The 26797-nt window shown below is 34.6% G+C and overlaps 1 protein-coding gene across 3 annotated transcripts in view; it reads left to right on the plus strand.

The window, feature by feature from the left end:
- Positions 1 to 26797, plus strand: part of LOC131039129 (uncharacterized) — a 217834-nt gene that overhangs the window by 182574 nt on the left and 8463 nt on the right. For 2 of the 3 annotated variants that reach the window (XM_057971782.2, XM_059213015.1), the window contains exons 15-16: positions 2775 to 2844; positions 2972 to 3066. In XM_057971782.2, the coding sequence (XP_057827765.2) occupies positions 2775 to 2844; positions 2972 to 3066 (165 nt within the window). The remainder of the gene's footprint in view (positions 1 to 2774; positions 2845 to 2971; positions 3067 to 26797) is intronic. The other variant, XM_059213016.1, reaches the window with a different exon arrangement.

The following is a 26797-nucleotide window of genomic DNA, read 5'->3' on the forward strand; positions in this document are numbered from 1 at the left end:
ATATATTTTGTTCGGTACCTAATTAAATAAATAATAGACCTTAACTAGTATCGGGTATATTGAACCCTGAAAATTACATTGCATAAGGCGAAGGACTTAGGGCGGAGCGGTGCGTCGTTTTTAAAGCGTCGAAAGAAGTGGCGGGTGGAACCAGGAGCCACGACCCATGGTCACCCCTCCCTCAAGAGCCACGACCCATGGTCGGGTCCACGCGAACCCCCCTCCATAGGTATTAAGGCATAAAGCATAGCGGGCGGCAAGGGAAAAAAAAACGCAGAGGAGATAACAGGCAGAAAGTTAAATCGGGCGAACGAAGACTTAGCGCAGGATAACCGCGGGAGTCCAGGTAAGGACTATGGTCGCTGAGCATTCATTTTGTAGTAGAAGTAAATTAAAAAATAGGAAACTCAGACAGAAAGGATAGGAAGTTAAAAGCTAAATAATTGTATATAGTTTTCATTAAATGCAGTATATAGTATATGAATGGTAGACAAATGTTAAAGGTTAATATAATAAAAATCAAAATAAATATATATATATATATATGATTGTGCAATATGAATAAATTCTCATGAATAAACAAATTAGTAAATAAGTTAATAAATGAATGGATTAATAAACCACAACTCCTAAATAAGGAAATAACAACATTATGCAATTAGGGACTAATAGATATAATATGCGTTACTACTAAAATTATGAATAAAGCAATTACATATTTAAGCCTAGTGGGGTAGATGAGGAATTAGGCAACAGGGATAGCAGGAACTAGGCCTCTGCCAAGTAGGCCACCCACTGCAGTTGACAAAGGGCTTCTGACAGTAGGGCCAAGGGGGAGTGTTCCGCCCTTGGGCCTGATAAGCGCTACGGGCATCCTATGGTAGCTAATCCTTTCAATCTCCTTAGGAACTAAATATAGGAATTGGCTTATTGATAATAAGTGACTTTAAATGAAGTTGGTTAATTACACTATAAATAAATTATTCATACTCAAAATAAATTATTGAAATCCACTTTTTATATGTTTCTTTAGACTTCGGAGTTGGGGACATTACAATTTCTTTTTTTTAATGTTTTTGAGTTACCCAACCACTCCTTCTATTGGGACTTGCAATTCTTGGCAAGTTTTGTGGGGCTCCTAGATTTGTAAGTCTGACAAGTACTCTGTTGTCGAGTCTCCTAGACTTGTTTAAGGTCACTTGCCTTGGAACTTGCTGAGGCTAGGCGATTATTATAAGTCTGCCCAAAACATTGAACAACTTTGTTTCTTTTTAACAAAAGGTGTATCAAGAAATATCTTCCAATTATGATTGATATAGTGTAACATAGAGTCATAGACTATCTTGTAGCTTGCTGCAAATTCTTGTGGCAAGCTAGTTGTCCCATTTTGTGTGTATTAGATAAATTTGTTTAAGAAGGGCTGCTTAAAGTCAATCTCTCATTGGATATCTGGCTGATTTGTTGCAGATAACAAGTAGACACAGCACTACCACCATTTAATTGCTTAATCACTGATTTGAACTTCTTTAATCATAATCTTCTGAACATATCTGAGATTCATTTGAGTGAATATATTTCTGATTCTTGTGCCCACCTTTTTGTTGTTGAGTAATCAAATAAATTATGGAATGGCAGTTTATATGTGTGGTTTGAATGTTGGAACAATGATACTAGATCTTGAAGGTATAGCTACCAAACCCAAACCAATCATTTTGGGCTCAGATCCCAGGCCAGATCTGGCTTGGGTCTGGGCAGGGCACAATGCAGGCAAACCAGGATGATGCTGGTAAAAATAGTGGAATATAAAAAAAAAGGAAAAAAACAGATTTTTTTTTGTTAAAACAACATAAAAAGTTAAAAGACCTGTCCCTAGTTAACCCTAAAAGTGCCTTTTTCTTTTAAGAATTTATAGCTTGGTTAAAAGCAATAAAATATTGGAAATTGGCTATTTCAAGATCCCAGCCCGGGCCCTGCTGGGGCCTGTTGACCCCAGAGCTTCAGTCTAGTTTAAAATAGCCAAAAGAAAAAAAAAAATTGTTTTGGGCTGTGCTGGATGGAAAAGCAATGAATTTTCCTTGACTTTTTTCTGATTGTCATTAAATCCTGATTAGTTGAGTTGCATTTATATTTTTAGTTTGCCAAGTCAATTTCCATTATGAGTAATGCTACTATGATATTAACAAACCATTTTGGTTTATCTTTAACATTTGTGATTTGACAAGTGACATTTTACTATCAATTATCATCTGTGTACCCAGTTCTGTATTCATAGCATAAATATAGTAGCATAACACATCAAAAAAATGCATTTAACTGCGGGTATTTGTTACCCAAGGCCATGGTGGATGAAACTGACATGGCATGTTTTTTAAAACCCTGGTCAAACATGGAGAGAATTGTCGGATTTTAGCTTATAAATTCCTGTTTTCTGTATTTTGGCCTATTTTTATTTTGCTGTGTTTTTATATTTTGCAGATTATTTTTTAAAAGCAAGTTTTGAATAATTGGTATATTGTTTAAAAATTTTAATCAGTAATATATGAGTACTTTTTCCAAATATGTTTACTCTTTTAAACCTTGAAAATTACATTTGCACAAAACTAATAGTAACATTCTTCTTCTCCAATTTGTTGTTTAGATTTGCATATCTTGTGTCTCTTACTGCTTTTTCCAACCTTGTCTTTACTTCTTGTTTTTATTCTTTAAATGAATTGGATGGAAACATTTGATACCCAATTTCACGTTGAGCTAATCAAATGACACTTATGAAATAGATTGCTGACTTGTCACTGTTGAAAGCTGCCATGCACAAGTTTGAAGCATATTACACTGACAGTCTTGTTGGTATGCTACATTGACATCATTTGGTTGAGAGTGATTTTTTTGGAGTTTGGAATTCCTTTTGCACATGTATGCACAAAAAGATATGTGGCTTACAGTTTTTTCTCTTAAACCACCTTGTAATTGTCAGGTGAGGATGAATCATTACTCCATGAGCGATCGCCTCTCAATTTTGTTGATAAGCTTTCATGTCCCATAATCTTATTCCAAGGATTGGAGGACAAGGTATGACAAAATTTCTTTGATTATTTATCTTCTTTCTGTGTGGATTATATTGGTATTTGAAAAGTTAAAGCTTTGAGATTTATCTTTCTTCTGTGTAGATAGATAACTTCAATACTTCTGAATTATGAGAATCTTATATGCGGATTGATAGAAAAATACTTTTGTAATATTTGATATAGGATGGTTTTGAAGGTTCATTTCTACATTTTTTATGTATTTTCCACTTGCGTCTTTATTCAGTACTTCTCCACAACTCTGTCATGATTGTATCTACCAAAAATGACAAAATACTCTCAATGTTAGAGCATAAAACTAGAATATGTATAAATAAATTGTGAAACTATAAATTGATAAGAGATTTGAATCGAAACATTTCCAATATTTTGTGGAACACTCATTCTCTTATCTAATAGGGGTGGACAGCTTATCGAGTCTTTTCATTTTAACAATTCAATTGGTGCAATTGAGATTGTGCTTACTTCAAATTGTAACTAATCTCAAAATGTTGATAACATGAGAAGAGTGAGAACTCTGCTCTATTACACTTGAGTTATCAAACAAGAGTCATTATTCGGAAAAAAACTAGCAAGAAAGAAATTATATGAACATTCAGATGTCAATAGAAGTGCTTTCAGAACTTAGGAAAATTGATCATTAAAGTGATAAGCATATGCACAATTTATTTGTAAAAAGATTTGCACAAGGCATGCTATTGCTATATAGAGAATGTTTGCAGTTACTAATCAAACAGACAAAATTTGCCAAATAACAATTACCAAAGATCCAGTGGCCATCAATGTACAAAAATTTACATAATTTTGTCTAATTTTATTTTTATTGCAATATGGTTGAGCACATTGTGGAGTTTTATTCTCTAATGTTATGTTGCTTTATTCTTGCATATAATATCAAATCTACCATCACCGTTGTAAATAGTCTGGTATCCAGGGCTTTCTAGGGCCTTAGGTTGCACCTTGTCTGCAATGTCTACAATGAACCATTTTGTTGGATACAAGTTCAAAAACTAGGTGATTGCTTGCCAAACTCACAAGTACTTTTGCAAGTTGGATAACTTGTAGAGGATTTTTTCACTAACCCTGAAAATTGTGACTGACTTAGTTTTTGCATGTAACTCACCTAGAGGTGATGAGTTTCGTCTGCAAACTTGGCCAATGAAATTAGAATGTGCTGAAAGTTGATTAAACCTTGACTTTTTCTTGCTTTTGTTTTTTGTCTTCCACAATTACAATCCTAGTGTATTGAATGGATTGTTGACTGATCGGAAATACGATTTTAAGGATTTATCAGCGGCTGAATTCCATTGGACCTTTTCCAAATTTTGAATTCAAAAGAATGAAAAGCATGATTTCTTTTTTGAACAATGACTGGAATTTATAGCGTGCAATGCAAGCTGCTAATGGAAAGCAACCTACATGGAAGCATGGCACATTGAGTGTGATCAAAGGCTAGGTGGCTTAAAATTGTTGTGAGTTTCATATGAGTGGAAAAATCAATTGATTGAAATACCAACTCTTCATGTTTGGATCTATACCTATGCGCACAAAAAGAGGAAAAGTTGTGCTGTATAGGGGCTGCCTAAGTCAAACTTGTGTTGGTGTTTCCACCTCCACTACAACAATGATTGATGAAAAGAGAGCTTGTCCTCAGAAAGGATGGAGGTTGAAACCTTGATGGGAATATTTGAAATGGTAAATGTTAGCTTTGATATGAAAGCCTTGGCTTGGAGTCTCATATAAAGCTTAATGTTACTTGTTTGATGTAAATGCATGCCATCATCACGAACACATAAAACTTGATCATGATTGTTGAAGCTTGAATACTTGAATGCTTGATTGCAGACTTGTACTCAATTGTGCTTGATTGAATGCTCAATTGGAATAATTGATGATAAGAGAGATTGAAAAAGATAGATGTTCAAATGAGAGAGGGAGTTGTATTTATATGCAACTTGCACCTTTTAGGATTAAATTTTTGAGGAGGCCGACATTAGGGAGCATTTTCCCACTACTTACAAAGCCGACCATTATGATTTCAAATTTGGGGCCAAATTGTCTAGACAGGGGCATTGGGTGCACTTGTCCTCCAAGATATAGGTGTGGCTAAAACAAAGGTCATTGAGTAGGAGATTGCACTAAGGTTTCGGAAACAATCCCAAAACTAAGCACAATAAAACATGAATTAGGTATATTATGCATAACCACAAAAGTGAGCCTAAAGTGAGTGTGAAGTTGTAGAGGTATACAATTTACTACACTATATTTAGTTCCCACTTTAGCGGGAGTGTGAACATACACTCATACTATTGATAAGTATAGAGAAGCAAAAGGTAGTCTCATCAAGACATCAAAGAGACAAGATAACGTTGAGCTTGGAAAGGCACTAGCCCCCAAGACATATGATCTTAGCAATCCATAATATCAAGATAAAAGTGAACAATATGATTAGCATATGTAACACATAGATGGAGCATGCAAAAACAAATAAGGTATGGCATCTAGGAATAGTAAGATCCTTGGGAGCTTACTAGAATCCATAACAAAACACAAGGCATGACCTCTAGGACTAGTAAGAATCCTCAGATACTTACAAGGGGTCATGTTACAAAAGAAGTTTGAAGGACTAGCAAGTTGTGTTATATTAGTTGACTCATGCAAAGGTGATTGTCTCACACAAGTCTAGCAAGTTGCATTATGCTAGGTGAGCTTAATACTTGTGGAGATTACAAAGAAAAACTCCACTATATGTTGGGAAATCTTGGACATATTATTGCAAAATGGGTGTTGTAGCAGCACCGAGAAAAAATGTAGATATGGTAATGCAAAATGGGCGTTGCAGTGGCACCAAGCAATTCATGGCATGTGATCGAAGTGTACAAACCAATCTCATGGTGTTTGAACAAAGTTAAACGTAAAGCAGAGTGTATGCCCCCGTCTTAAAGTAATTGCATGTGTCAACGTGAGCAATTGCTTTAAGGTATGTAATGTCCCAACTCAATTCATGCAATTTCGCTCTCACCATTTTCACAATTTGCCCTTATTATTTTATCGAACAAACTGCACTTTGTATCTATGATAACTCTGTTTGTTGTTTAGCTCTCCATAGAAAAAATAAAACAACAGAAAATAAATATATCTTTGGACTAATTAATCAGTAATACAAAAACACAACAATAGACCTTCACTCACTATCCAAATGATAAGGCATAGAAATTTCAAAAGCTGATAATATCTTGTTTGCAAGAGGAACTTCCTCCAAATGTTCGCATATTCTATGAACTTACAACATTCACAAAAATAGAAGTGCCCGATATGTAAATCAATGCCCTTTGAATGAGGCTAGAGGTGAATAATAGTCGAGGCCTTAGCAAGATCAGACTCCATGTTCAGAATGCAAGCAATAATATATCTTGTTCTTCAATAGTTACAGGATGGTTGCCGTTTTTAGGAAAGATAAAATCCTTCTTATTTGTAACTTCCAAATGTGCAGTGTCAACTAAGTTTATGTGGATAGTTCGGGCTTTGGTTTGTCCCTATCTGTTGCCAGAAATGACTCATCTATGCCCTAAATCTCATGACAGAGGATCTACCACTGCTATGGCTTGTGCCAACCTTTGAAAGATTGCAATATGCCTTGCTTCAGCTTTGCAAATGCGTTGAGTCCAATTCGGAGCCTAAAATTACACCATACACCCAAATTTCTCCAAATACTTTATGATTTGAGTAAATAAAATGACTTGGTGACTTTTATTTTTCCATAGTCCCAATACTATAATTTCTTGATAACATTTGTGCCTTAAATTAAGATATAACTATTTCCTTATATTATTATGCCATACAGAATATAATCTTCAATTCCAGCATTAGATATAAATTATAAATGAAAAAGTATTTGCTTTCGAAAGTATAAAGTTTGCCAACCAACAAAGTATTTTCATTGACCAACTATGAATATATCATTATTATGAAGTGGTTCCAAAACAGTTAACTTATTTGCTAGTGCTTTGTCGCTCACATCAAGAACCATTATTCAAAATATTAATCAATTCCCAAAAAATTATTTAGAATAAAATGTACCTTGTCCCTGAACCAAATTGATTTCTACAAACAACATTAAAGCTCATCCAAAGTATTTGAAATAATTCTTCCATGATCACTTTGGATAGATCTCACATTGCCGAAAATGGCTATACCCAGGCTCCAAAACCCGAGAAGAATAAATTTGATAAAAGACTGTCACATCAATATTGTAGATAAAAATAGTCATCTGATCCTTTTTCCCAATCCCAAGGTTACTATTATAATATTATTTTTCTATTGCAAGCAATTCCTGCAAAGTTATGATTAAAGTGACTTCAATTAATTTTTGTCTAAAGGAACTTTTTAATTAATTATTTAATATTACCCTTTAATTAGACTTTAGGTAATAATAATAATTAATTCTTTTTAATTCTCTTTTTTGAGAATTAAATAATATTTTATTTCTCCAACCTTTCAAAGGGGGGACAGGGGGACAGGGGGACATTACAAGTCCTCCCACCCCTAGATTGCTTGCCCTCAAGCAATCTACACTTGTATACCAAACCAACTACCATCTGCACCTATTAAATACCAGGATCCTGTTGTGACGTATTTCACACATCGCCCCATTGCAAATGGGGACCCCCTATTTTTTTTTTTTCTTTTTAGGGTTTTGTTTTGGCATCGCATTTGCTAATTACTAGTCTTTTTACAATGAAAGTTTAGAGTTAGAGTTTTGAGGTCATCCGGGCTAGATTGAGAATTTATGCTCAGAATTGAATTTGAACGGTGCCAAAGTGTTCAGAAGGTTTCAAGGACGAAAAATTGCAATTGCTTTGAACCATTTATGACAACCTACTATTTTTAGAAATTTTGCTTTATTCTACTTTTTTTAAAACTGACATCTGGGTTTTGTTCTTTGAGCTATTTTATTACTACCCATTTTGTCGGAATTTGAAAATATCGCCTCTAGATATAAAAAGCAGGGTTTCGAAATTTTTTCTTTTTTCTGAGATTAGGGTTTTGTTCTTTAGGTCTTTTTGATCCTACCCATGTCTTCAGATTCAAAAATTTTTGCTTCTAAGTGTAAAAAGAAAGGGTTTGAATTTTTTTTTTTTTTCCTGAGATTAGGGTTTTGATCCCCATGCCGAATTATTCCCTACCCATGTTCTTAGATTTCAAAAATGAGGTCTCCAAGTGCAAAAAGCAAAATGGAAATCCAGATTAAGATTTTTGTCTAGATGAACCAGCAAGGTATGAACATGGCATGAACATTGTTGACCAAGTCAAAAGAAGGCAAGTGGAATGGCACATCGAAAATTTCGTCCAAGTTGAAGAAATAAAAATGGTAGACAAGTTCAACAAGGTTCAAGGGTAGAATGGTAAACGATCAGTTAAAATGTGGAAGAAATTTGAGCAGGATCAACTTAAAAATTGTCCAAGAAAAATTGTCCGACTAATATTAAACTCCTACCGAGGGTTAACTAACTCACGGCAAGGGTTACTTAACTCCTGCCTAAGGTTAAGCTTATTCATGCACCAAAAATGTCTAACAATTTTTAAAGTGCACCTCATGTCCAAGCTAGAAATTCTTTCCAAGTCCACTTTAAAAACATGGCACAAGCAAGAAATTCTTTCCAAGCCCACTCTAAAAACATGGCATAAGGAAGATGTGCAAAATTCGCCAAAGCTTGAGAAAGAATGTAGGGCCCACTTGAAGATGGCATAGAATAAAAAAATTATAAATTATAACACGAAAAAAAAAAATTTTAAAATTTTAAAAATAAAAAAATTGTGGCATGCCTTCCTCAAATTCGAATTTCTAGATGGTAGCTTCTAAGGATAAATTCCAACTTCTTAGAGGGAGGATAAAACAATAAAACTTTCTAATTTTTGAGAATCTTCCAAGCTTCCTTCTAGAAGAAGGCAAAGGGTTTCAATTTTCTACAGATAAAATAAAACACAAAGCTTCTAGAAATTGCTAAGAAACTATAAAGATATGATGCCCATTCATCAATACTTTGTTTGCCAAGAAGAAGTTTGTATAAGAAGGAAGCATCAAAACTCTGTCAAAATTCGCTAAAGTTGAGAGAAGCTAGTAGCTTCAATGCATGATCAGATTATCCAACTTCAAAATCTGCCATGTCTACAGGTTTGGAAATCAAAGTGAACAGCTCTCGGGCATAAAGATTATTAGATTCATGCCAAAATTTGATCATATTATCGGATTACCTTTGCAAAAGTAAAATAAATTCAAGGGTTTGAAGAAAAAAATTCAAATTCTTCAGAGGAAGCAACTCCAAAATCCAACTAGATTATCAAATTTTCAGAAGAATTTGGATGAGAAATAAAGAAAAATCAAGGATTTGGATAAAATAAGTTCGATATTCTCCTTAAATTTGCCATTGATAACAGTTTGAAGGAGAAAATTCTACCTTGAACATCTCCAAAAGGAAGAATAAAGCAGGTCCAAGGGTTTGAAAGGGACATTCAAAAGGTTCAAGTTCGCCATCACCAAGGTTTGCTGATAAAATTCTGAGTTCACCATTGATCATCCTTGAATCTACGTTTGGGAAAAGAATTCAAATCTGCACATAGATTTCTCAGAAATCTTTCAAATCTGCCAAAAAATAAAATTCATCCAAGATCGTTCAAGACAGCAAATTGAAAGTGGACTTGCCCAAGGAAGAACAAATTTTGCCCTGTCAAAAAAAAAACTAATCTAAATTCACATTGTCAAACTGCTGCTATCATGGTCAGTAAGGAAGTTTTAATCATTTCCAAACCCTTCTTGGAAGAGGAAGATTGTTTATATCTGATATACATGTGATAACCTTCCAAGTTTGAAGTGAAGCATCAACCAAAATCTGTCCAAAGATGTGGAAAGTTGTCATGTCCCCTCTTTAGCTCTGTCTAGCAGAGACATGTGAGTCAGCTTATTATGGGGTCTTGTAGGCTGACAGTGGTGGATAGAGACTCAGTGAGGATATTCAGTGTTTAGGATTTGGTGTTCTAGCAGTAGTAGACCAGTTTGGAGCAGTTCCTTAATTTTAGGAGGCAGTTCCTACATTTGTGGAGGCTATTCCTACTATTTAGGAGGTTATGACAGTATCCAGGGTTGGGTTTCCATGAGACTATTCCTTGGTTTCAGTTTCAAAAGATTTGGGTATGTTTCCTAGTTTCTAGAAGCATCCCTAGATTTTAGGGATAAGATTGCCAGTGGATCCATGATTTCCGACTTCAGTCACAGATAGGTGGCAGGTTCCGTTTCAGGCTTTTGGAGTCATTTGAGCCTTTTGCAGCTATTTGGGTTATATTTTTAATATATTTAAATATTTCCTAAGTTAGCGTTTAATTAATTAAATAAGGCTATGTTTATAGCCATTTTGGAGTAATAAGGGGTTTTTGGCTTCATCTGGATGTATATGCCCATGTGTTATAGCTCGTTGGAAAGGTCTTGAACTTTTTTAAATGTTTCCCATTTGTCAGGGACCCTTTTGATGAACGGAATTCTTTTATATTTAAAAAAGTGGCATTTTCTCTATACTTGGCGACTAAAAATGAGAAATAAGACTTTATAAGCCTAAGCGCACTTTTCATACACTTTTAGGGTTCGAGCTAAAGGGGAGGAGTTATAAGGAGATGGTAACCTAATTATCATCCATCTTTTATACATTTCATCTTTAATTTGGAGAATTTGCTCTAGAGAGCGATTCAGCATCTGAGACGAAAACCCCAAGGTCTTGCCTGTCTGGGACGTAGCCCCCAGCACAGTGGTTATTTGGTTCTTGCATTCAGTTTTTAGTGCCTTAGAGTGGATACAACATCTGTTCTGGAGGATTCAGTGGACAAAGTTAGGGTTCAGCGTGGAGATTGGGGTTTCTAGCTTGGCATCACCTAACAGTCGTACGGCCGTACTTTGTAGCCGTTTTCCTTCCCACGTGGAGCTATGTAAGAGCTTTGGGCGTTTGCCATAGCCTCCTTCTTGATTACAGTATTCACTCTTTATCCAGGTTGGACTCATTGCTTATTGTAATCTTCCTAGAATTGTTTGGAATTACTATCTGGATAATTATTTGATTTAAATAATTAGAAATCTGCTTGGTACGATTCTGATTTGGCTGTGTATGAACATTTATTTCCAGTACTCTTTTCATGTACTTGTTCTTCAATTATTACTTGCTGAAAAACTATCAAAACATAAAAAGAATTCAACCTTCTGCAACTTCTGTCTATTTCTGGAAGATTATAGTAATAAACAGGAAATTCAATTAAAATAATTAAAAAACTACAGCAGATCAGCGAAGGGATCCATCAGGGATATTTCAAAAGTCTGCCCTTTCATATCCAAGGAAGAAAGTCATCCAAAATTTGCTGAGGAATAAGACCTATCCAAAGATTTTGTCCAAAGAAACTAAGCACAAAATTTGAGCAAATAAAAAATTGTCCAAGGATATGTGAACTTCGCCCTGCTAAGAGGAAAGCCTTCGAGCATGCCAAACAATCCAAAGCGTGAAATTTTTCTTTCCAAGAACAAGATGGCCTAACAAATTGAAAGACAATTTGTCCGATCATACTTCCGAAGCCTGCCAAGATGACATGACAAAGAGAAAGACAAATTGTCTGATTATATTTCTGAAATGTGCCAAAGACAAGAGGACATTTGATTGTCCGAACTTTTCCGATCCATCAAAAATGAAGGATGATTGTCCAAGAATATTCCAAGTCTGAGGACAAGCCAATTGACATGAAGCACGCCAAGACATAAAGACTGACACAAATTTGTTCCAAGACAAACATTAATATGTCAAACACATTCAAGTTCCTGGTTTAAGACAGCCTAAGAGGGAGAAAACATAAATTGGCACATCCACAGTCAGAACATAAGACAGGACTGAAAATTGCCCAAGCAAGTTGATCAAACTCATACACGAATTTGTCCAAGGCAAAAATGAAATATGTGAAGATGTTGGATCAGGGACCTCAAATTTTATCCATTAGACAAGAAGACCATCAAGCCGAGACGCTATGAGGAAAGACTAATTTTAACAAATTCACATGAAATCAGACCAACAATCGAGCAGGAAAATAAATTTAACAAGCACATGAAATCAAGGGTCAATCAAACGAATGGGTGGATAAAGGTTTGATACATGAAAAATGGCTAAGTGTGAAATTTTCCACAACCAAAAGAATCAAATTTTGACTAAATATTGGAGAGGAAACAAGAACAAAGAAGAAGAACAAAGAAGAAAATAAAGAGGAGATGAATCAAACTCTTCTCCAAATTCAAGGCACCTGAAAGAGTCTACGGGCATCAAGAAAGAAAAGTCTTCAGACTTGGCAAAAGTATAGAAAGAAATTCCAGATTTCTTGAAGGATTTAATTTCTGAAGAGTCAAAGACAAGCTCCCACGTGCAACATAAATTGGCGGCAAGAAGAGTATTCCAAACAAATTTCCATACTTAGGCAAATTTTCCGACACAAATTGGGGAATTCAAGTCAACATGTCCAGGTTCATTGAACACACTACCTCTCAACATAAGAAGGGGGTGCAATCCTAAAAGATAGCATCTTGTGCCACTTGTCCAATGGATATTTGATCTATTTTGGGAAACCCTAATTAGGGTTAGGTTGTTTTAATCTCAGCCGTTGATTAGAAATCAATCCTGGCCATTTAATTGTAATTGGGGAGCCAATAAATTGAACTTACCCCTCATTTGTAAATCATGGGAGCATGTTGCAAAACATGTTGAGATAAGCAATTGTTGCATACAATTGCCAAAGTAATAAGTAATGCATTGTTTGAATTGATGGTGATTACCTCTTTTATTTTGGAGTTGGCATGGTTCTTATCCCTCATCATAGTTTAGATTTTATTTCATGTATGCTAGAAGAATGAAGGATTTGATAGTTTAGATTGGTGAAACTTTTTGCTCATACTTTTGTTGGATGGATGATTTTCATTCGATATGTAAAGTTAGCCTGATCTTTTGATGTGGATGCTTAACTTCTACTTTGAGTAATATTGTTCAATTGTTGGTATTATTCATAAGTGTGAAAATCTTGAGCACAACCTTAGAAGATATTAGAATTTCTAAACCATATCTCCTTTTTAGTTTTCTTGAAGTCCACAATCCAAAACCCACAAACGATAAATCTCCATTGTGAATTGAACGAGCCAAGCATAAGTCCCTTTGTTTATTACTAGCATATCACAACGCCCATTGAGCTTATCCAGACGTCAAGACCTGACCAAAGAAACCTTGGAATTGCCATATAGTCTTCTTGCAACCTTAGCATAAGTGGTGGTTTTTCAAGAGAGGATAGAGTATGCTTGGGTATTTTAATCTAATGTTCGGTATATGATAAAACGTACACCAACAGATCCCATATCAATCTCACGAATGCTTCACCAAGAATCTGTTGCACCACTCTGATATAGCAGGAATTTGCAATTCTATCCATCTGTATTATTCTGTGAAGTACTCTATCAATCATGCAAATCCCTAGATCTCAAGTCTGAAAATCATCGTCAGCATATATCCTCAAGTAAAAACGATAAAAATCACTCATCAAATCACTAACAATAGTAATACTTGTGTCAAGTCTATCATTCAACACATCACCCATGGAAGAAAATTGGGAAAACTCATAAGGATAGGCTGCCCCTGCACAAACATTATGTCTGCAAATAGCCACAACGTCTAAATTCTTTACCATCGTCATCTTTGATGCATCCTCCAACAAAGCTTTCAACACTCACTGCTGATAATCATGCTTGTATTGATCCTGAAATTGTTGAACTTTTAGGACAATATTAGAATCATAAAGCTCAATCATGTAGATATCAGCAATGCTGATGTAGTCACGCAGCTGAGAATTCATTTGTGGTGCCATACTAAAATCTGAAAATCTGAATTCGATATACCTTTAGGCAAAAAGAGAAATAAGTGTACCTTCTTTGTCATCCTTGAGGTCTTTTGCATCACTGGAATCTGCGAACTCATTAGCAACTTCCTCAATATGCAAATTATCATCATTGTTTGTGTTCATCCCAAAATCATCTTGACTTGGAATGCTCATTTTCCCTTGTGAGCTATCATGTGAATGATCTAGGTGTTCATGCTGTCTCTTGGTCTTTTGCATGTTTAGTCTTGCTTAAGCAGCTATCATCTTAGCATGCTTAGCTTTCTCCATCCACTCTTCATGCTACAATAGAGTCCTCTCCACATCTTCAATACTATCTATCAACTTCCTTGGCTCCCTGTCCATTGCTAATGTGTCATTGTCTACCATAGATTCATCAAAAAATTCTTCAATCTGTTTTTCTTCTTTGCATAATGAGAAGTGAGTCATACTTAATTTGTAGCAAAGTTCATCAATCTCTTTATCCTTGTCTTCAACAAACTAAATAGGAAGATCCCAATCCATAAGTACAAGTAATCTGATTTCATCATCTCTATTGCTTCTTTGATTGTTTGTAGTTGTGCACTCGTAATTCCTCTTATAACTCTTTTTTGCCTCTCCTCCATTTGAGTTTTTAAAATAAGATCTTCAATGTGTTTATGAGTGTTATCTGTCCTAGTTAACACTTGCACAATCCTCTCTCTATGACCAATAACTGTTCCTTCAAATCTTGCCAAGCCGAAATTCTTTGTTTATTTTCATCGAAGTGACTAGAACTACCACACAATGAATCTTCTGATTTTCTTTCATTTGTAAGAACATTCTCGTCATCAAAAGCAACTGACTTACTAGAGAATACCATATAATCCTCAAAAGGTGAGATAGCACTATGATCAAAATCCATCCCTTCATTACACTTATCAATAATACTCTCTAAATCTCCTACATATAAAAACTTGAGCATCCATTAATTGTAGCAACAATTGATTCATTTTCATTGAAGGTCACTCTATGATTTTGCTGGAATAAAATTGTGTAGTTCTATCTTCTTCTTTGTTTGTCCAAACTTCTTTTGCTGACTTAGCGAAATCTGATTCTATGATCTCATCAATGTACTCCTTTGTAATAGAAAAACCACATGAAGAATCATCTTCATTTTTATCAAAATCAGAAATAATTTCCTCTTGCTGTATTTCTTTGCAAACTAACTTAAATGAGGGCATAAGTTTACTGGTATGCATAGCAGGTTCAATATTGACACCATGTTGGACTATGATGTTTGAATAAATAATAGGACAATTTTTATGTTATTCTTTTCCAGTTTCTCTTTTTGTGACTGCATAATTTATTGCATCAAAAAAAATTCTTTATGTTTGACTCTGCATTCTCCTTAACTGAAAAATCGGGATGCTCCGACAATTTTATTAAGTTCTCACCATAATTTTGACAACTTCACTGCAGTTTAATCATACATTCTTAAAAAAATTCTCCAAAGGGCTTCATCTTTCTTTCACTGACAATCTGCTACAACTCTTAACATGACAAGCTGGCATGATCAAGGCTTTGATACTACTGTAATGTGTAATGCCCCGCCAAGAACCCTAAAGGAAAACAAGACAATTAGGCAACTAAAGGGTGAAATAGCACGTTTAATAACACAGTGGAAGTCTAACACATGATTTCCTAAGGGTTACCAATGAAGATTAATTCGTAGAATATATTAACACCATGTTTAATCCAATTGTCGATTTAATTAGGTAAATTAAATGCTCAAGATTTAAAACTACACATACATCTAAATTCCACAATGAAAGAATCAAAGTATTCCAATGCATTTATTTATCCATAAATCATTTATACATAAGATCAAAGCAACTGAATTAACATACATTCCACCGACATAATATTACAATATCCATAAATACATGGCTTCCAATAATACCACGGAATCCAAAGTTACAATATCAAGGTTACATAAAGATCTGATACAACAACCACAAGGTCTCAACTGAACAATGATCACGAACGAGAGCTAGTACATGAATCACGAACCAAGAACACAAGGGAAGTCTTTCCACACCTAAAGATACAATCTAGAACAATTCGATGGGAAGTGGCACTACCACCCCACCGTGCTAGGAGATAGTAAAAAACCCTCGAGCAAGCAAAATAAGACAAGTACGAAAGAACTACATGACTCCGCAAACATCCATGTGACTCAACTCACAAACACTAGTGACTCTAAGGAGAGAGTGTCATCGCATAGCTTACGATGGTTACCATGGTAGGCCTCCATAGGTCTCGGCCCCCATCCTGGGTTATCCTGGTAACCTCTCCCGAACCTCCGGCTCCATCTAAGTCTCATGCGGTTCCTACCAATCCTTTCGTGAAGACAAGGTGGTAAGTTTGTCATTCCAGGCCTTCTCGCAACATTATGAGCCCTATACTAGCACTCACCAATGCACAAGCTAAATTTTCTTAATTAATATTTAATCCACCCACCCCCTAATTAATTATTAGGTTATCACTTCTTAACTGACTTTCGACGGGTTATTCTGCCATCCACTTCGAGCGCGGCCCCCACTCGAAAGCCACTCTCTCTCATAAGACACTAACATGAAAGGTCTCTCTCTACGAGAACTCTATGGCAAACTGACAACCATATTTAGTCCTGACAAACCACAGGTGAAGGATACACAATCACTAACCCAGGATTGACCATTTGGAACAAAACACAATGGCTCACATCAACAAGGTTATACAACAACACTTGACCAAGGGGGTAAAACAACATATGACATAACGACAACTCAACCAAAATTGCAACGAAATTAAGTTTGACTGCAAATACCATTTACACAAGATCTTAATACATGCAATCTTTTCTTTAAACAACCAAAAGCATAAAATACTTGCAATTAAAGATTTTCCAGAAAATAACAAAATACAACTATATTAACACAAGGAAATCAATGTTGGCATTTGTCCAATAAAGTTAAATAAAATCACATAAAAATTAACCCCCTAATTATATGTTCATGATTAATTTACAAATAAACCCGATTAGATTATATCAATAATCTAAATTAAATTCCAAATTAAAAATTATATATAATAATATAAAAAAATTACATAAATATATATATTCTACAAATATAATATTATATAATTATATCACATTAAAATATATAATAAAAAGAAGATTTAATTTTGAAATATCTTTCATTTCCAAAATAACATAATTAAAACCACAGAAAATACTATATACATATACATATACATATTATTATTATTATTATTATTATAACATACAATAACCTAAAAACCAATAAATTCTATTTTCAACCAAAATTTATTTCCAATCAAATTTATTATAAGGGAAATTAATTAATACATAATTTCTCCAAAATAATATAATAAAACAATTTCCGTTAACTTCTAATAACACAATAAATTTAATTAATGATTAAATTTATTTCTAAAATAACTAAATAATTCCACAAAAATACACAAATATTAAAAAGGACTGCCATAGCCAAGTATCGAAACAAAAATCAAACAAGAGGGAATATTTTCTCTGGTAATCCCATTCCTCCCAAATCTTGCAATTTTCATGCACAATAAAAAAAAGTCTTGGCAAAATTTGCCATAATAACTTTTTCCAATCTTCTCAAAATTTCAATCTAAAAACACCCAGGAAATAACTTATTTCCACAAACTAGTAATTAACTTCAGGAATGAACTTTAGCCAAAAATCAGACTAGATTTTAGATTTGACAAACATCTTAACACATGCATCATTCAGAAAGAAGAAAGAAATAAAATATTTTCTTAAAAACAAACAATCAAACGAAGCCACCCAACTTTGTATAGCTTTCCTGGAAAAAATTTGTAGAAGAAAACCAATCCTTCAACAACCTTCCAAATAAATTTCTCTTCACCTAAATCCCTAACCTGTTTCCTGTTCCCCCCTAAAATAAAGACCTATTCCCCTTTTTAAACTAAAATTCTAGGTTGAATATATTTTTCCCAAAAACCTAAATTTAGTAATAAAATCAATTTTATTTTCTTTACTAATTTTCTAACAAAGGATAAGTTAACATGTAATAATTAAAAAATATTTTCTTTCTTTTATTTTCTCATGCAAATTAATTAATTTTCTAAATAAAAAAATTAAAGCAATACTATAATTCTAATTAATTCTTTTATTCATTTATTTATTTATTCTTTTATTCTTTTATTTATTTAAAACTCTAGGAAACAATAAATGAAATTAATCTAATTTATTTTTTTTACTTAAATTTAAATAAAATATATTTCTAATATCATGCAGCTTGCAACTTAATTTAATAACTTTTTTTAATTAATTAAATTTATAATCTCAATGCATAAAATACATAATTCAAAAATACCAACTATGAGATAACTCCACAAATTTAATTAATTAATTTAAACCCACTAAACACACAATCTGAGCAAACCTCAAAAAATAAATATAAGGCACGCCACAAAATACGAAGGCCGAACAAACTAACAGGACGACCAACTGACAACACTCACAAGAGTGTAACTGAGTAAAATAGGGTCAACTACTACCTCCTCCACTTCCATTGAAAAATACAAGGCACGCTCAAACCTGTGAAGCCAGGTGGAGACGATACCCCGTACCTACCTGGTACTTGTACCTATAAAATCCAGCATCATTGAACCACACAAGCATATATACAATATAGAAAACACGACATGCACACCGATGAAGGAGAATCGCGACATTTCATGTCTCATCGAAATGAGTGAAAGAAAATCGTCCCCTTGCATCCAATACACACGCAGACACACAACATATAATTCCACATTGCATAGATAAAGTAAAGTGTCACTACATAGCAATAATCCATAAAATGCCATAAATCACAAGTACTGAAATACTGCAAATAAATTATGCATCTCATATCCAGATAAAGCATGAAATAATGTCATATAAGTCTGAATAACACATCATGGTAATGCATCTACTGAAAGTAAACAATAATAAAATACGAGACTAATGAGTTCAAACGAGGAAGGGTACTACATAATGTCCCAACTCAATTCTCACAATTTGATTCTCACCATTTTCACAATTCACCCCTATTATTTTATCAAACAATTTGCACTTTGTATCTATGGTAACTCTATTTCTTGTTTAGCTCTCCATAGCAAAAATAAAACAACAAAAAATAAATATATCTCTGGACTAATTACTCAGTAACACAAAAACGCAACAATTGACCTTCACATGCTAACCAAATGATAAGGCATAGAAATTTTAGAAGCTAATAATATCTTTTTTGCAAGAACTTCCTCAAAATAGGAGTGCATGATATGTAAATGAGTGCCCTGTGAATGAGGTGAGAGGTGAATAATAGTCAAGGCTTTAGCATGATTATTCTCCATGTTCAGAATGCAAGCGATAATATTTCTCGTGCTTCAATAGTTACAGGATGGTTGTTGTCTTCAGGATAGATTAAATCCCATATCTTTGTAACATCCCAATGTGCATTATCAACTAAGTTCGTGTGGATAGTTTGGGCTTTGATTTGCCCCTATCTATTGCTAGAAACGACCCCTCTATGTCATCACACATATACCACTAGTTCTAGGTACCTCGTTCTGCAATTCAACACAAGTCTCATGATAGAGGATCCACCATTGTTACAGGTTGTGCCATCCTTCAAAAGTTTGCAATATGCCTTGCTTCAAATTTGCAAATGCCTTGCATCCAATTTGGAGCCTAAAATTATACAATACACCCAAGTTTCTCCAAATTCTCCACAATTTGAATAAATAAAATGACTAGGTGACTTTTATTTTTCCATATAACATAATTTAGTGATATGAGACTCGCAAAAACTTAGCAAGTCGCAAGCCAAGGCAAGCCTGTTGAGTCTCAAGGGCTCAAAGTCGAGCTCAACCATTTTTTCTTTCTTTTTTTGTAAAACTCACAAAATTTTAATGCTTTTTTGGTTTATGACATGCCCCCAAAATATACAAAAAATATAACATTTAACTCCCCATGCTTGTCTTCAAGTGATACTCATTTTCTTCATCAGAATATATACATGAAATATGTGTTTCTTTTCTTATACTTCAAGTTATATTTCATGTATATATTGGCAGGATGTTTGAGAGTGGTTTCAGATCTCTAGGAGTTATTCAAATTCTAGGTTTTAGAAGACCTTATAAATTTTCAAACTGTCAAATTTAAGTAATTAGCAGGCTCCTGTCATCATTCTCGCTCTCTCTATCTCACTCTTTATCTCCCCTAAACTCTAGACCTATCTCTCTCTCTATCACTCTTCCTCTATCCCCTCTATCTAGCTATCTATCTCACTCTCTCCTCTCTCCCCAAGGTCTAGACCTATCTCTCTACCTCTCTCTCTCTCACCCTCGGATGCCCTGAGAGGTGCTACCCTCAACCTCGTTTTGGTGATGTCTCCAAACCCTCATCAAACTATATGTATAAGCAAGTAATAGGCCAATGATGATTCTTGATCATAAAATCCTACATAGTACATATCCCTTGTTGCAAATCTTTGCATATTCATAGTTAAAAATATATTATGACTATTGCATCATCCAGGACCCACCTTAGACACCTTGATAGGAAGGATGCAAGCCATAAACTTCTAGTTATTGTTTTGATATTTGTTTGGAACATTTGATGTCATCGATTTCATATTCCATGAGTTTTGTATACATTTGACAATATTTATATATCTAAGTGTGCTATTTTCTTTAGCTACAATTTGCGTCTATACTATATGATTGATGTATACCTAGGTATGTGATCAAATTAGCTTCTAGTTTTAAATTTGTTGAGTCTTTGCTAAGTCTTCGTCGAGTTTTTTCACTCGAATCCAAGTCCAAGTCATGCTTGCTGAGTCTGAGTCTTGTAACTATGATATAATTGCACGATAACATTTGTGCCTTTATTAAATTAAAATAAAACTCTTTCCTTATATTATTATGCAATACAAAATATAATCTTCAGTTCCAACATAAATAAAATATTAAAATGTATTTTCTTTGGAAAGTATTAAGTTTGCCAACCAATAAACATTTTTCATTGCCCAACTATGAATAATATCATTGTTATAAATGGATTCCAAAATAATCCATTTATTTTCTAGTACTCTGCCGCTCACATCAAGAACCATTGTTCTAAATATTTATCAATTCGCAAAATATTATTCAGAATAAAATGTACTTTGTCTCTAAACCAAACCGATTTCTACAAATTTGATTAAAGCTCATTTGAAGTATCTTAATTAATAAATATAGGACCACTTCAGACAAATCTCGCACAGTTGAAAATGGTTATTCCCAGGCTCCAAAACCCGAGAAGAGTAAATCTAAGAAAAGACTCTCAAATCAATGTTGTAGATAAAAATATTCATCTAATCATTTTTCCCAATCCCAAGGTTACTCATAATATTATTTTTTCGTTGCAAACAGTTCCCGCGTAGTTATGATTAAAGTGACTTTAATTAATTTTAGCATAAAGTCACTTTTTAATTAATTATTTAATATTACCCTTTCATTAGACTTTAGGTAGTAATAATTAATTATTTTTAATTCTCTTATTTGAAAATTAAATAATATTTTATTTCCCCAACCTTGAAAGAGAGGACATTACAAGGTAGTATACTTCCAAAGACGAGCACGTCACAACAATGAAATGCCCTCAAACAAAGGCAAGTCAAAGGCGAAAGTCACATACAAGACGAGCACATAAGGGATCCATGATTTGGGGTTAGTATGCACATCACATAAGTCATGTATATCAAAATGATTGTTTTGAGGTGACCTTATCTCCCAAATGCAGTGGAGCTACAAGCATAAAGGCAAAAGAGAACATGAGATGAACAAATGGTCCTTTTGGCTCAACTTGGAGGAGACCAAAAATCCTCAACACTTTGCATCATCCCCAAAATACAATAGAAGAGCACATTTACGACAAAAGCACATTTACAACACATGTATAAAACATATAGAAGAATCAAGATACAAATAGAGGAATGCAACAAAAGGATCGGTCTCTTTGTATCCTTGTGCCAACAGAGACACAAGCATCATCCAAAGAGAGACTAATGAACAAAAGACATGGCAAGTAGCACATCACGAGAAAACACATCACATGCACGAAAACACACAAGGGAAAAGAAGTAGTGCACGAACAAGCTAGTCTAGCAAATCATCTACAATATAGAGATGGTGGACAAGATGGTAAAGGAGCTATGGCTAGGACAGTAGACTAAGCTATGTCTAGGGCCAAATATGGACAACACTCCAATGATGGATCGCGATGTGTGTCACTAGTAGCTAGAGTTAGTGCTTTAGAAAACATCAAGGACAACTCATTATCATTTTCAATAGTTTCAAATTGTTATCTGAATCATCTTCCAAATTGATCACTATAGGTGATTTGATAGGAGGAAGAGAATTCATTGGAATTGACAACTTCAGCTTTCAATGAGGTTGGGATAGGTCAGAGTCATCTCTAGGAGTGGGTGATAGTGGGGAAGGCTAAGGAGGTGAGGCCAAATCAACATCTAATTGTTTAGGGGAAGACTCACTTATAGCAAAAAGCTCACGAGTCTTAGCATGTCGTCTTAGCATGTCGTCTTCATCAACGTTCTCTCGCACTATGATTCCGTCGGTTATAGTTTGAAGGTTCTATAGAAGGAAGTTGTTTATCACTCAACATCGATTCCTTGTCTCCCTTTGCTCTAGGAAGAGGAGGAACAAAAGAAACCTTTAAAAGTCGAGAGATAGGGGGAGTGCTAGATGGTGTCGGGCATTTGCCTCGTCCTTTATAGGATGGTGGAGGTGGAACTGCAACATACACATTAGACACTCTAGGGAAAAAGAGGATTCTCGGTCCATGATGTGATTCACTCGTTACCTGTGGGGCGTTAAGAGTTACTTCTACATACATAGATGTCAAAGGATCCTTTGGGGCAGCAGTCAAAGTGGGTCCCATAGAAATACCTAAATATAACTCATCTATTCTCTTGGCTTTAATCTTTTATTAGTATAGGAATAGGTTAACTTGATGAGGTTTGATTGGTTGAGTTTGTTGAGGGCCGGCCAAAAGTAGCCAAGTGTAAAGTTTGCACATGTACACAAGGGCTGGAAACCCCTATGATATATAGTTTTCACTTGTCCTTCAATTGGGAACTTCAAACACTTATGGACTGTGGAAGGGATTACTTTCACGGATGTGAGCCAAGGGTGATCCAAATTCTCACAAAATTGGTCCTAGGTCAGGATAATGGTGAAAGGTGTTATCTAAGCATTTAGACCAGACTTCAACTAGAAGGGTGATGAAACTAATGGTGGGACAAGTGCAACCATCATGCACCTTAATAAGACTTCAGATTTATAATCATTGTCTTGTTATAATTCATATGTATAAATATATTCTTGTACAATCACATTAACCATACACACTAGATCACTAAGGCAAGAGACATCGCATTTACTTATATGGGTTTGTTATTAATTCTAGTAGTAATGTATAGTGGGCCATTAGGTGCATTCTTTAAGATATCACTTGAAGGAAAGGTGTTATTAGGTTCACTTTTAGGCTTAGGTTTCTCATGTTCTATCACATTTACTAGATGGTTAGCTTGGTTTAATAGGACATCACCGGCTATATAACTATCATGACTACACTCAGCAATATTTGTGGAACAGGAAGGCAAAGGATTGCTAAAGAATTGCAAGTTTTGATTAGGTCGTGCTATGGATTTATTCCCTTTATCATTCACACCTTCCACTTGTATGATATTAGAGTCAATGAGTTCTTGAATTTCACTTCTAACACATACATTTCTTAGTATCATGTCTAGGATTACAATGATAATTACAAAAGGTCTCCAGGTTAAACAAACGAGACAAAGGCTTCGAGGTATCTACGAGATAGATGGGGGGGAAGCTTAATCATATTTCTGTTTAACAATAGAAACATAATGGAATGTAAGGACTCAGAAAGTTAATGATTGTTTGGTTTAGAAGAAAAGTGAGCTACAATAGAAGGTGTTGTAGTTGCCACTTGACTTTCAATGTTATTAGAGGAATGGGTGTTTATCTTAATAAAGTTCTTATTTTGTTTCTTAAAGCCTTGTTAAGTTTGATGAGCCTCTTTGGATTTGTCAACTGGAGTCATAGATGAACTTTCATATTGACTAATTAGAAGTTGATAATCATGAAGTATTGTACACAAATGTGTGAAGGATGGATATTTCATAAACCAAATCTTATCTCTAATATGCTGCTGTAAATTACAAATGAAAACTCTTTGAACATCAACATCAGGAAGGGAATAAGAAATTTGTGAATACAAAGTTTGATATCTACCAATAAAATCAATCACTTTCTCTTTCCTACCTTGCTTACAAGGCACCAAATTAGTTAATGTAATTTGTGGACCAATGTTATTTTGAAAATGTTGCAAGAATTGATTTATCAATTGTTGAAAATTGTTAAATGAATAATTAGGCAAAGAGCAAAACAAATCCAAGGCAGTTTCTCTCAAGGATCTAGGGAAAAGTTTTGCAAGAATAGCATCCTCAAAGATGAGATCACTGCATAAAGTGGTAAATGTCGTGAGTATTATGATCACTTTTCCAATTGTATTTGTCAAAATGAGGTATCTCAATGTGTTGAGGGATGGGAGTCTTAAAAATGGTAATGGAAAGTGGGCTACTTGTGTAGTATGATGGGAGGGTGGATTGGGATTGGGTTATGTTGGCTAATTGTTGTTGTAATGATGACACATTTTGCAACAATTTGTTGATGGCACATTTTGCAACAATTTGTTTATGGCAGCATCGGTAGGTGAATAAGTTTGTGAAAAGTTCAATTGTGATGGTGGATTGGAAGGGATATTATGGTAGGTATGTGGAACATTATGGTAAGTGGGTGATAGAGATAGTCGATGAGTGTTTTGAGAAACAAAAGCGAGATTTGATGAAGGTGGCACATAAGTGTATTGATTGATAGGATTGGACCCATTACTAACATTAATGACATTACCATTTTGTGCAGGAATAGACTGAGGATGTGTATGTAGGAATAGTGGTATTGTTGTAGGCATGGGCATTAGTATCTCAACTTGGTTTGTAGGAGAGGTTATCCAAGCACATTGGCGCAACTAGCTACTTTCATGGTGTTTTCATCCAGTCTGTGAGATATGCTATGTAGAACATCCACATCATGTGAATCGCCTTGATTCAACTTCGTTAGATTCTCAATCAAGGAGATTGTCTCTTCAGCCAAATGATCTTTACTCACAAATTATTAAAGACCTTCCAATTCCTTGTCAAGCTTCATCAACTGTTCATTCGACACTTGTATTGAAGGGTCATCCTCATCATGAGAAGCATGAGGGGAGTGTAATGTCCCTCCTAGTTATGTATTAACCTTCCTGTCAAAAACGAAGTTAGAAGAGGATAAAATGTACACAATATATATATATAATGTAGTTAACAAATTTTGATTTAAAGAATTAATAAGTACATGGGACGAAGTCTCAGGATATGTCCCCAGGTCGAGTCTCATACACCAAGGCCCTCTAGCTTCGAGAATATAGGATCCCTCCGAAGTAACCCTAGCATATTGACTGTCTTCCCATGGAGAGCTACTCCCAACACTCCTCTTGGAACCATACATTGATCCAAGCCTACCAAGGAGGATTGATAGATAATCGATTCCCGCGTTGGATGTTACATCTTACATCCAAGCCTACCAAGGAAGAACGTCATATGTTCCATTCCTGTCTTGGATAATACATCTTATCTCCAAGTCTACCAGGGAGGATCATCAATGACCACGTCTTGACTTGGACGAGGCATTCCTACATCCAAGCCTACCACATATGCATATGATTAATCAGTATATACTGCCTGCTAGAGATTATAATAATCTCGAAATTGGACTAAGGGAATTATATCAATTCCCCCTAGTCCCCATAATTCATTTAATAACATCACATTACTATTTGTCAAGTAATCATCATTAATATTTATAGCTTCATAACATTTCCTAATAGCTTATTCAATATTGTGATCATCTGCTTACATCTTTGATTCTAAAATGCTCATTAATATATATATATATATATACACATATGCACAAATATAGATATATATATATATATATATGATTCCTGTCATCTGTGTAAGATGGAGAATTATATATATATATATACACCCACATACATACCAAACTGTATTAACAATTCTTTTACTGCGTTATCATTAATTCCCTACAAGACAGAACTTTATTACTGTCCCTATTCACCTCTATAATCTTTTACAGACTTAAACTCCCGAATTATTGATATCTACTTACCTCAAAATGCAGTGTTGTGCTGCTTTGTCAGTTTGACTTCCACCGTGTATGCTCTGCCAACTTCCTTTTTTTTCCTCCCTCCTCCCTTCTCTGCAAGCATTATCGAGTTATTTGTACCCGTGGTAGGGAAGGGTTGTGTCCCACCACGGGGTCCCTTCCGCTGGAAGGGGTACAACGGTGGTCACAGCCCCAGAGCTGCGATCCCCGTCCCACCACTTCCCATGGGGTGGGAAATAAATTTCGTAGTTTTAAATAAAAAATAGTTGTTTACATTCTGTTTAATATATTCCTAGTTAATATTTATTAATAATTCATGTTGATAATTTATTATTAATATATTATTTCTTTATTAATATATTAAAATTATTTTAATGTATTACTTCCAT

This window comes from Cryptomeria japonica, chromosome 10 (assembly GCF_030272615.1).
Source record: "Cryptomeria japonica chromosome 10, Sugi_1.0, whole genome shotgun sequence".
Classification (NCBI taxonomy): domain Eukaryota; kingdom Viridiplantae; phylum Streptophyta; class Pinopsida; order Cupressales; family Cupressaceae; genus Cryptomeria; species Cryptomeria japonica.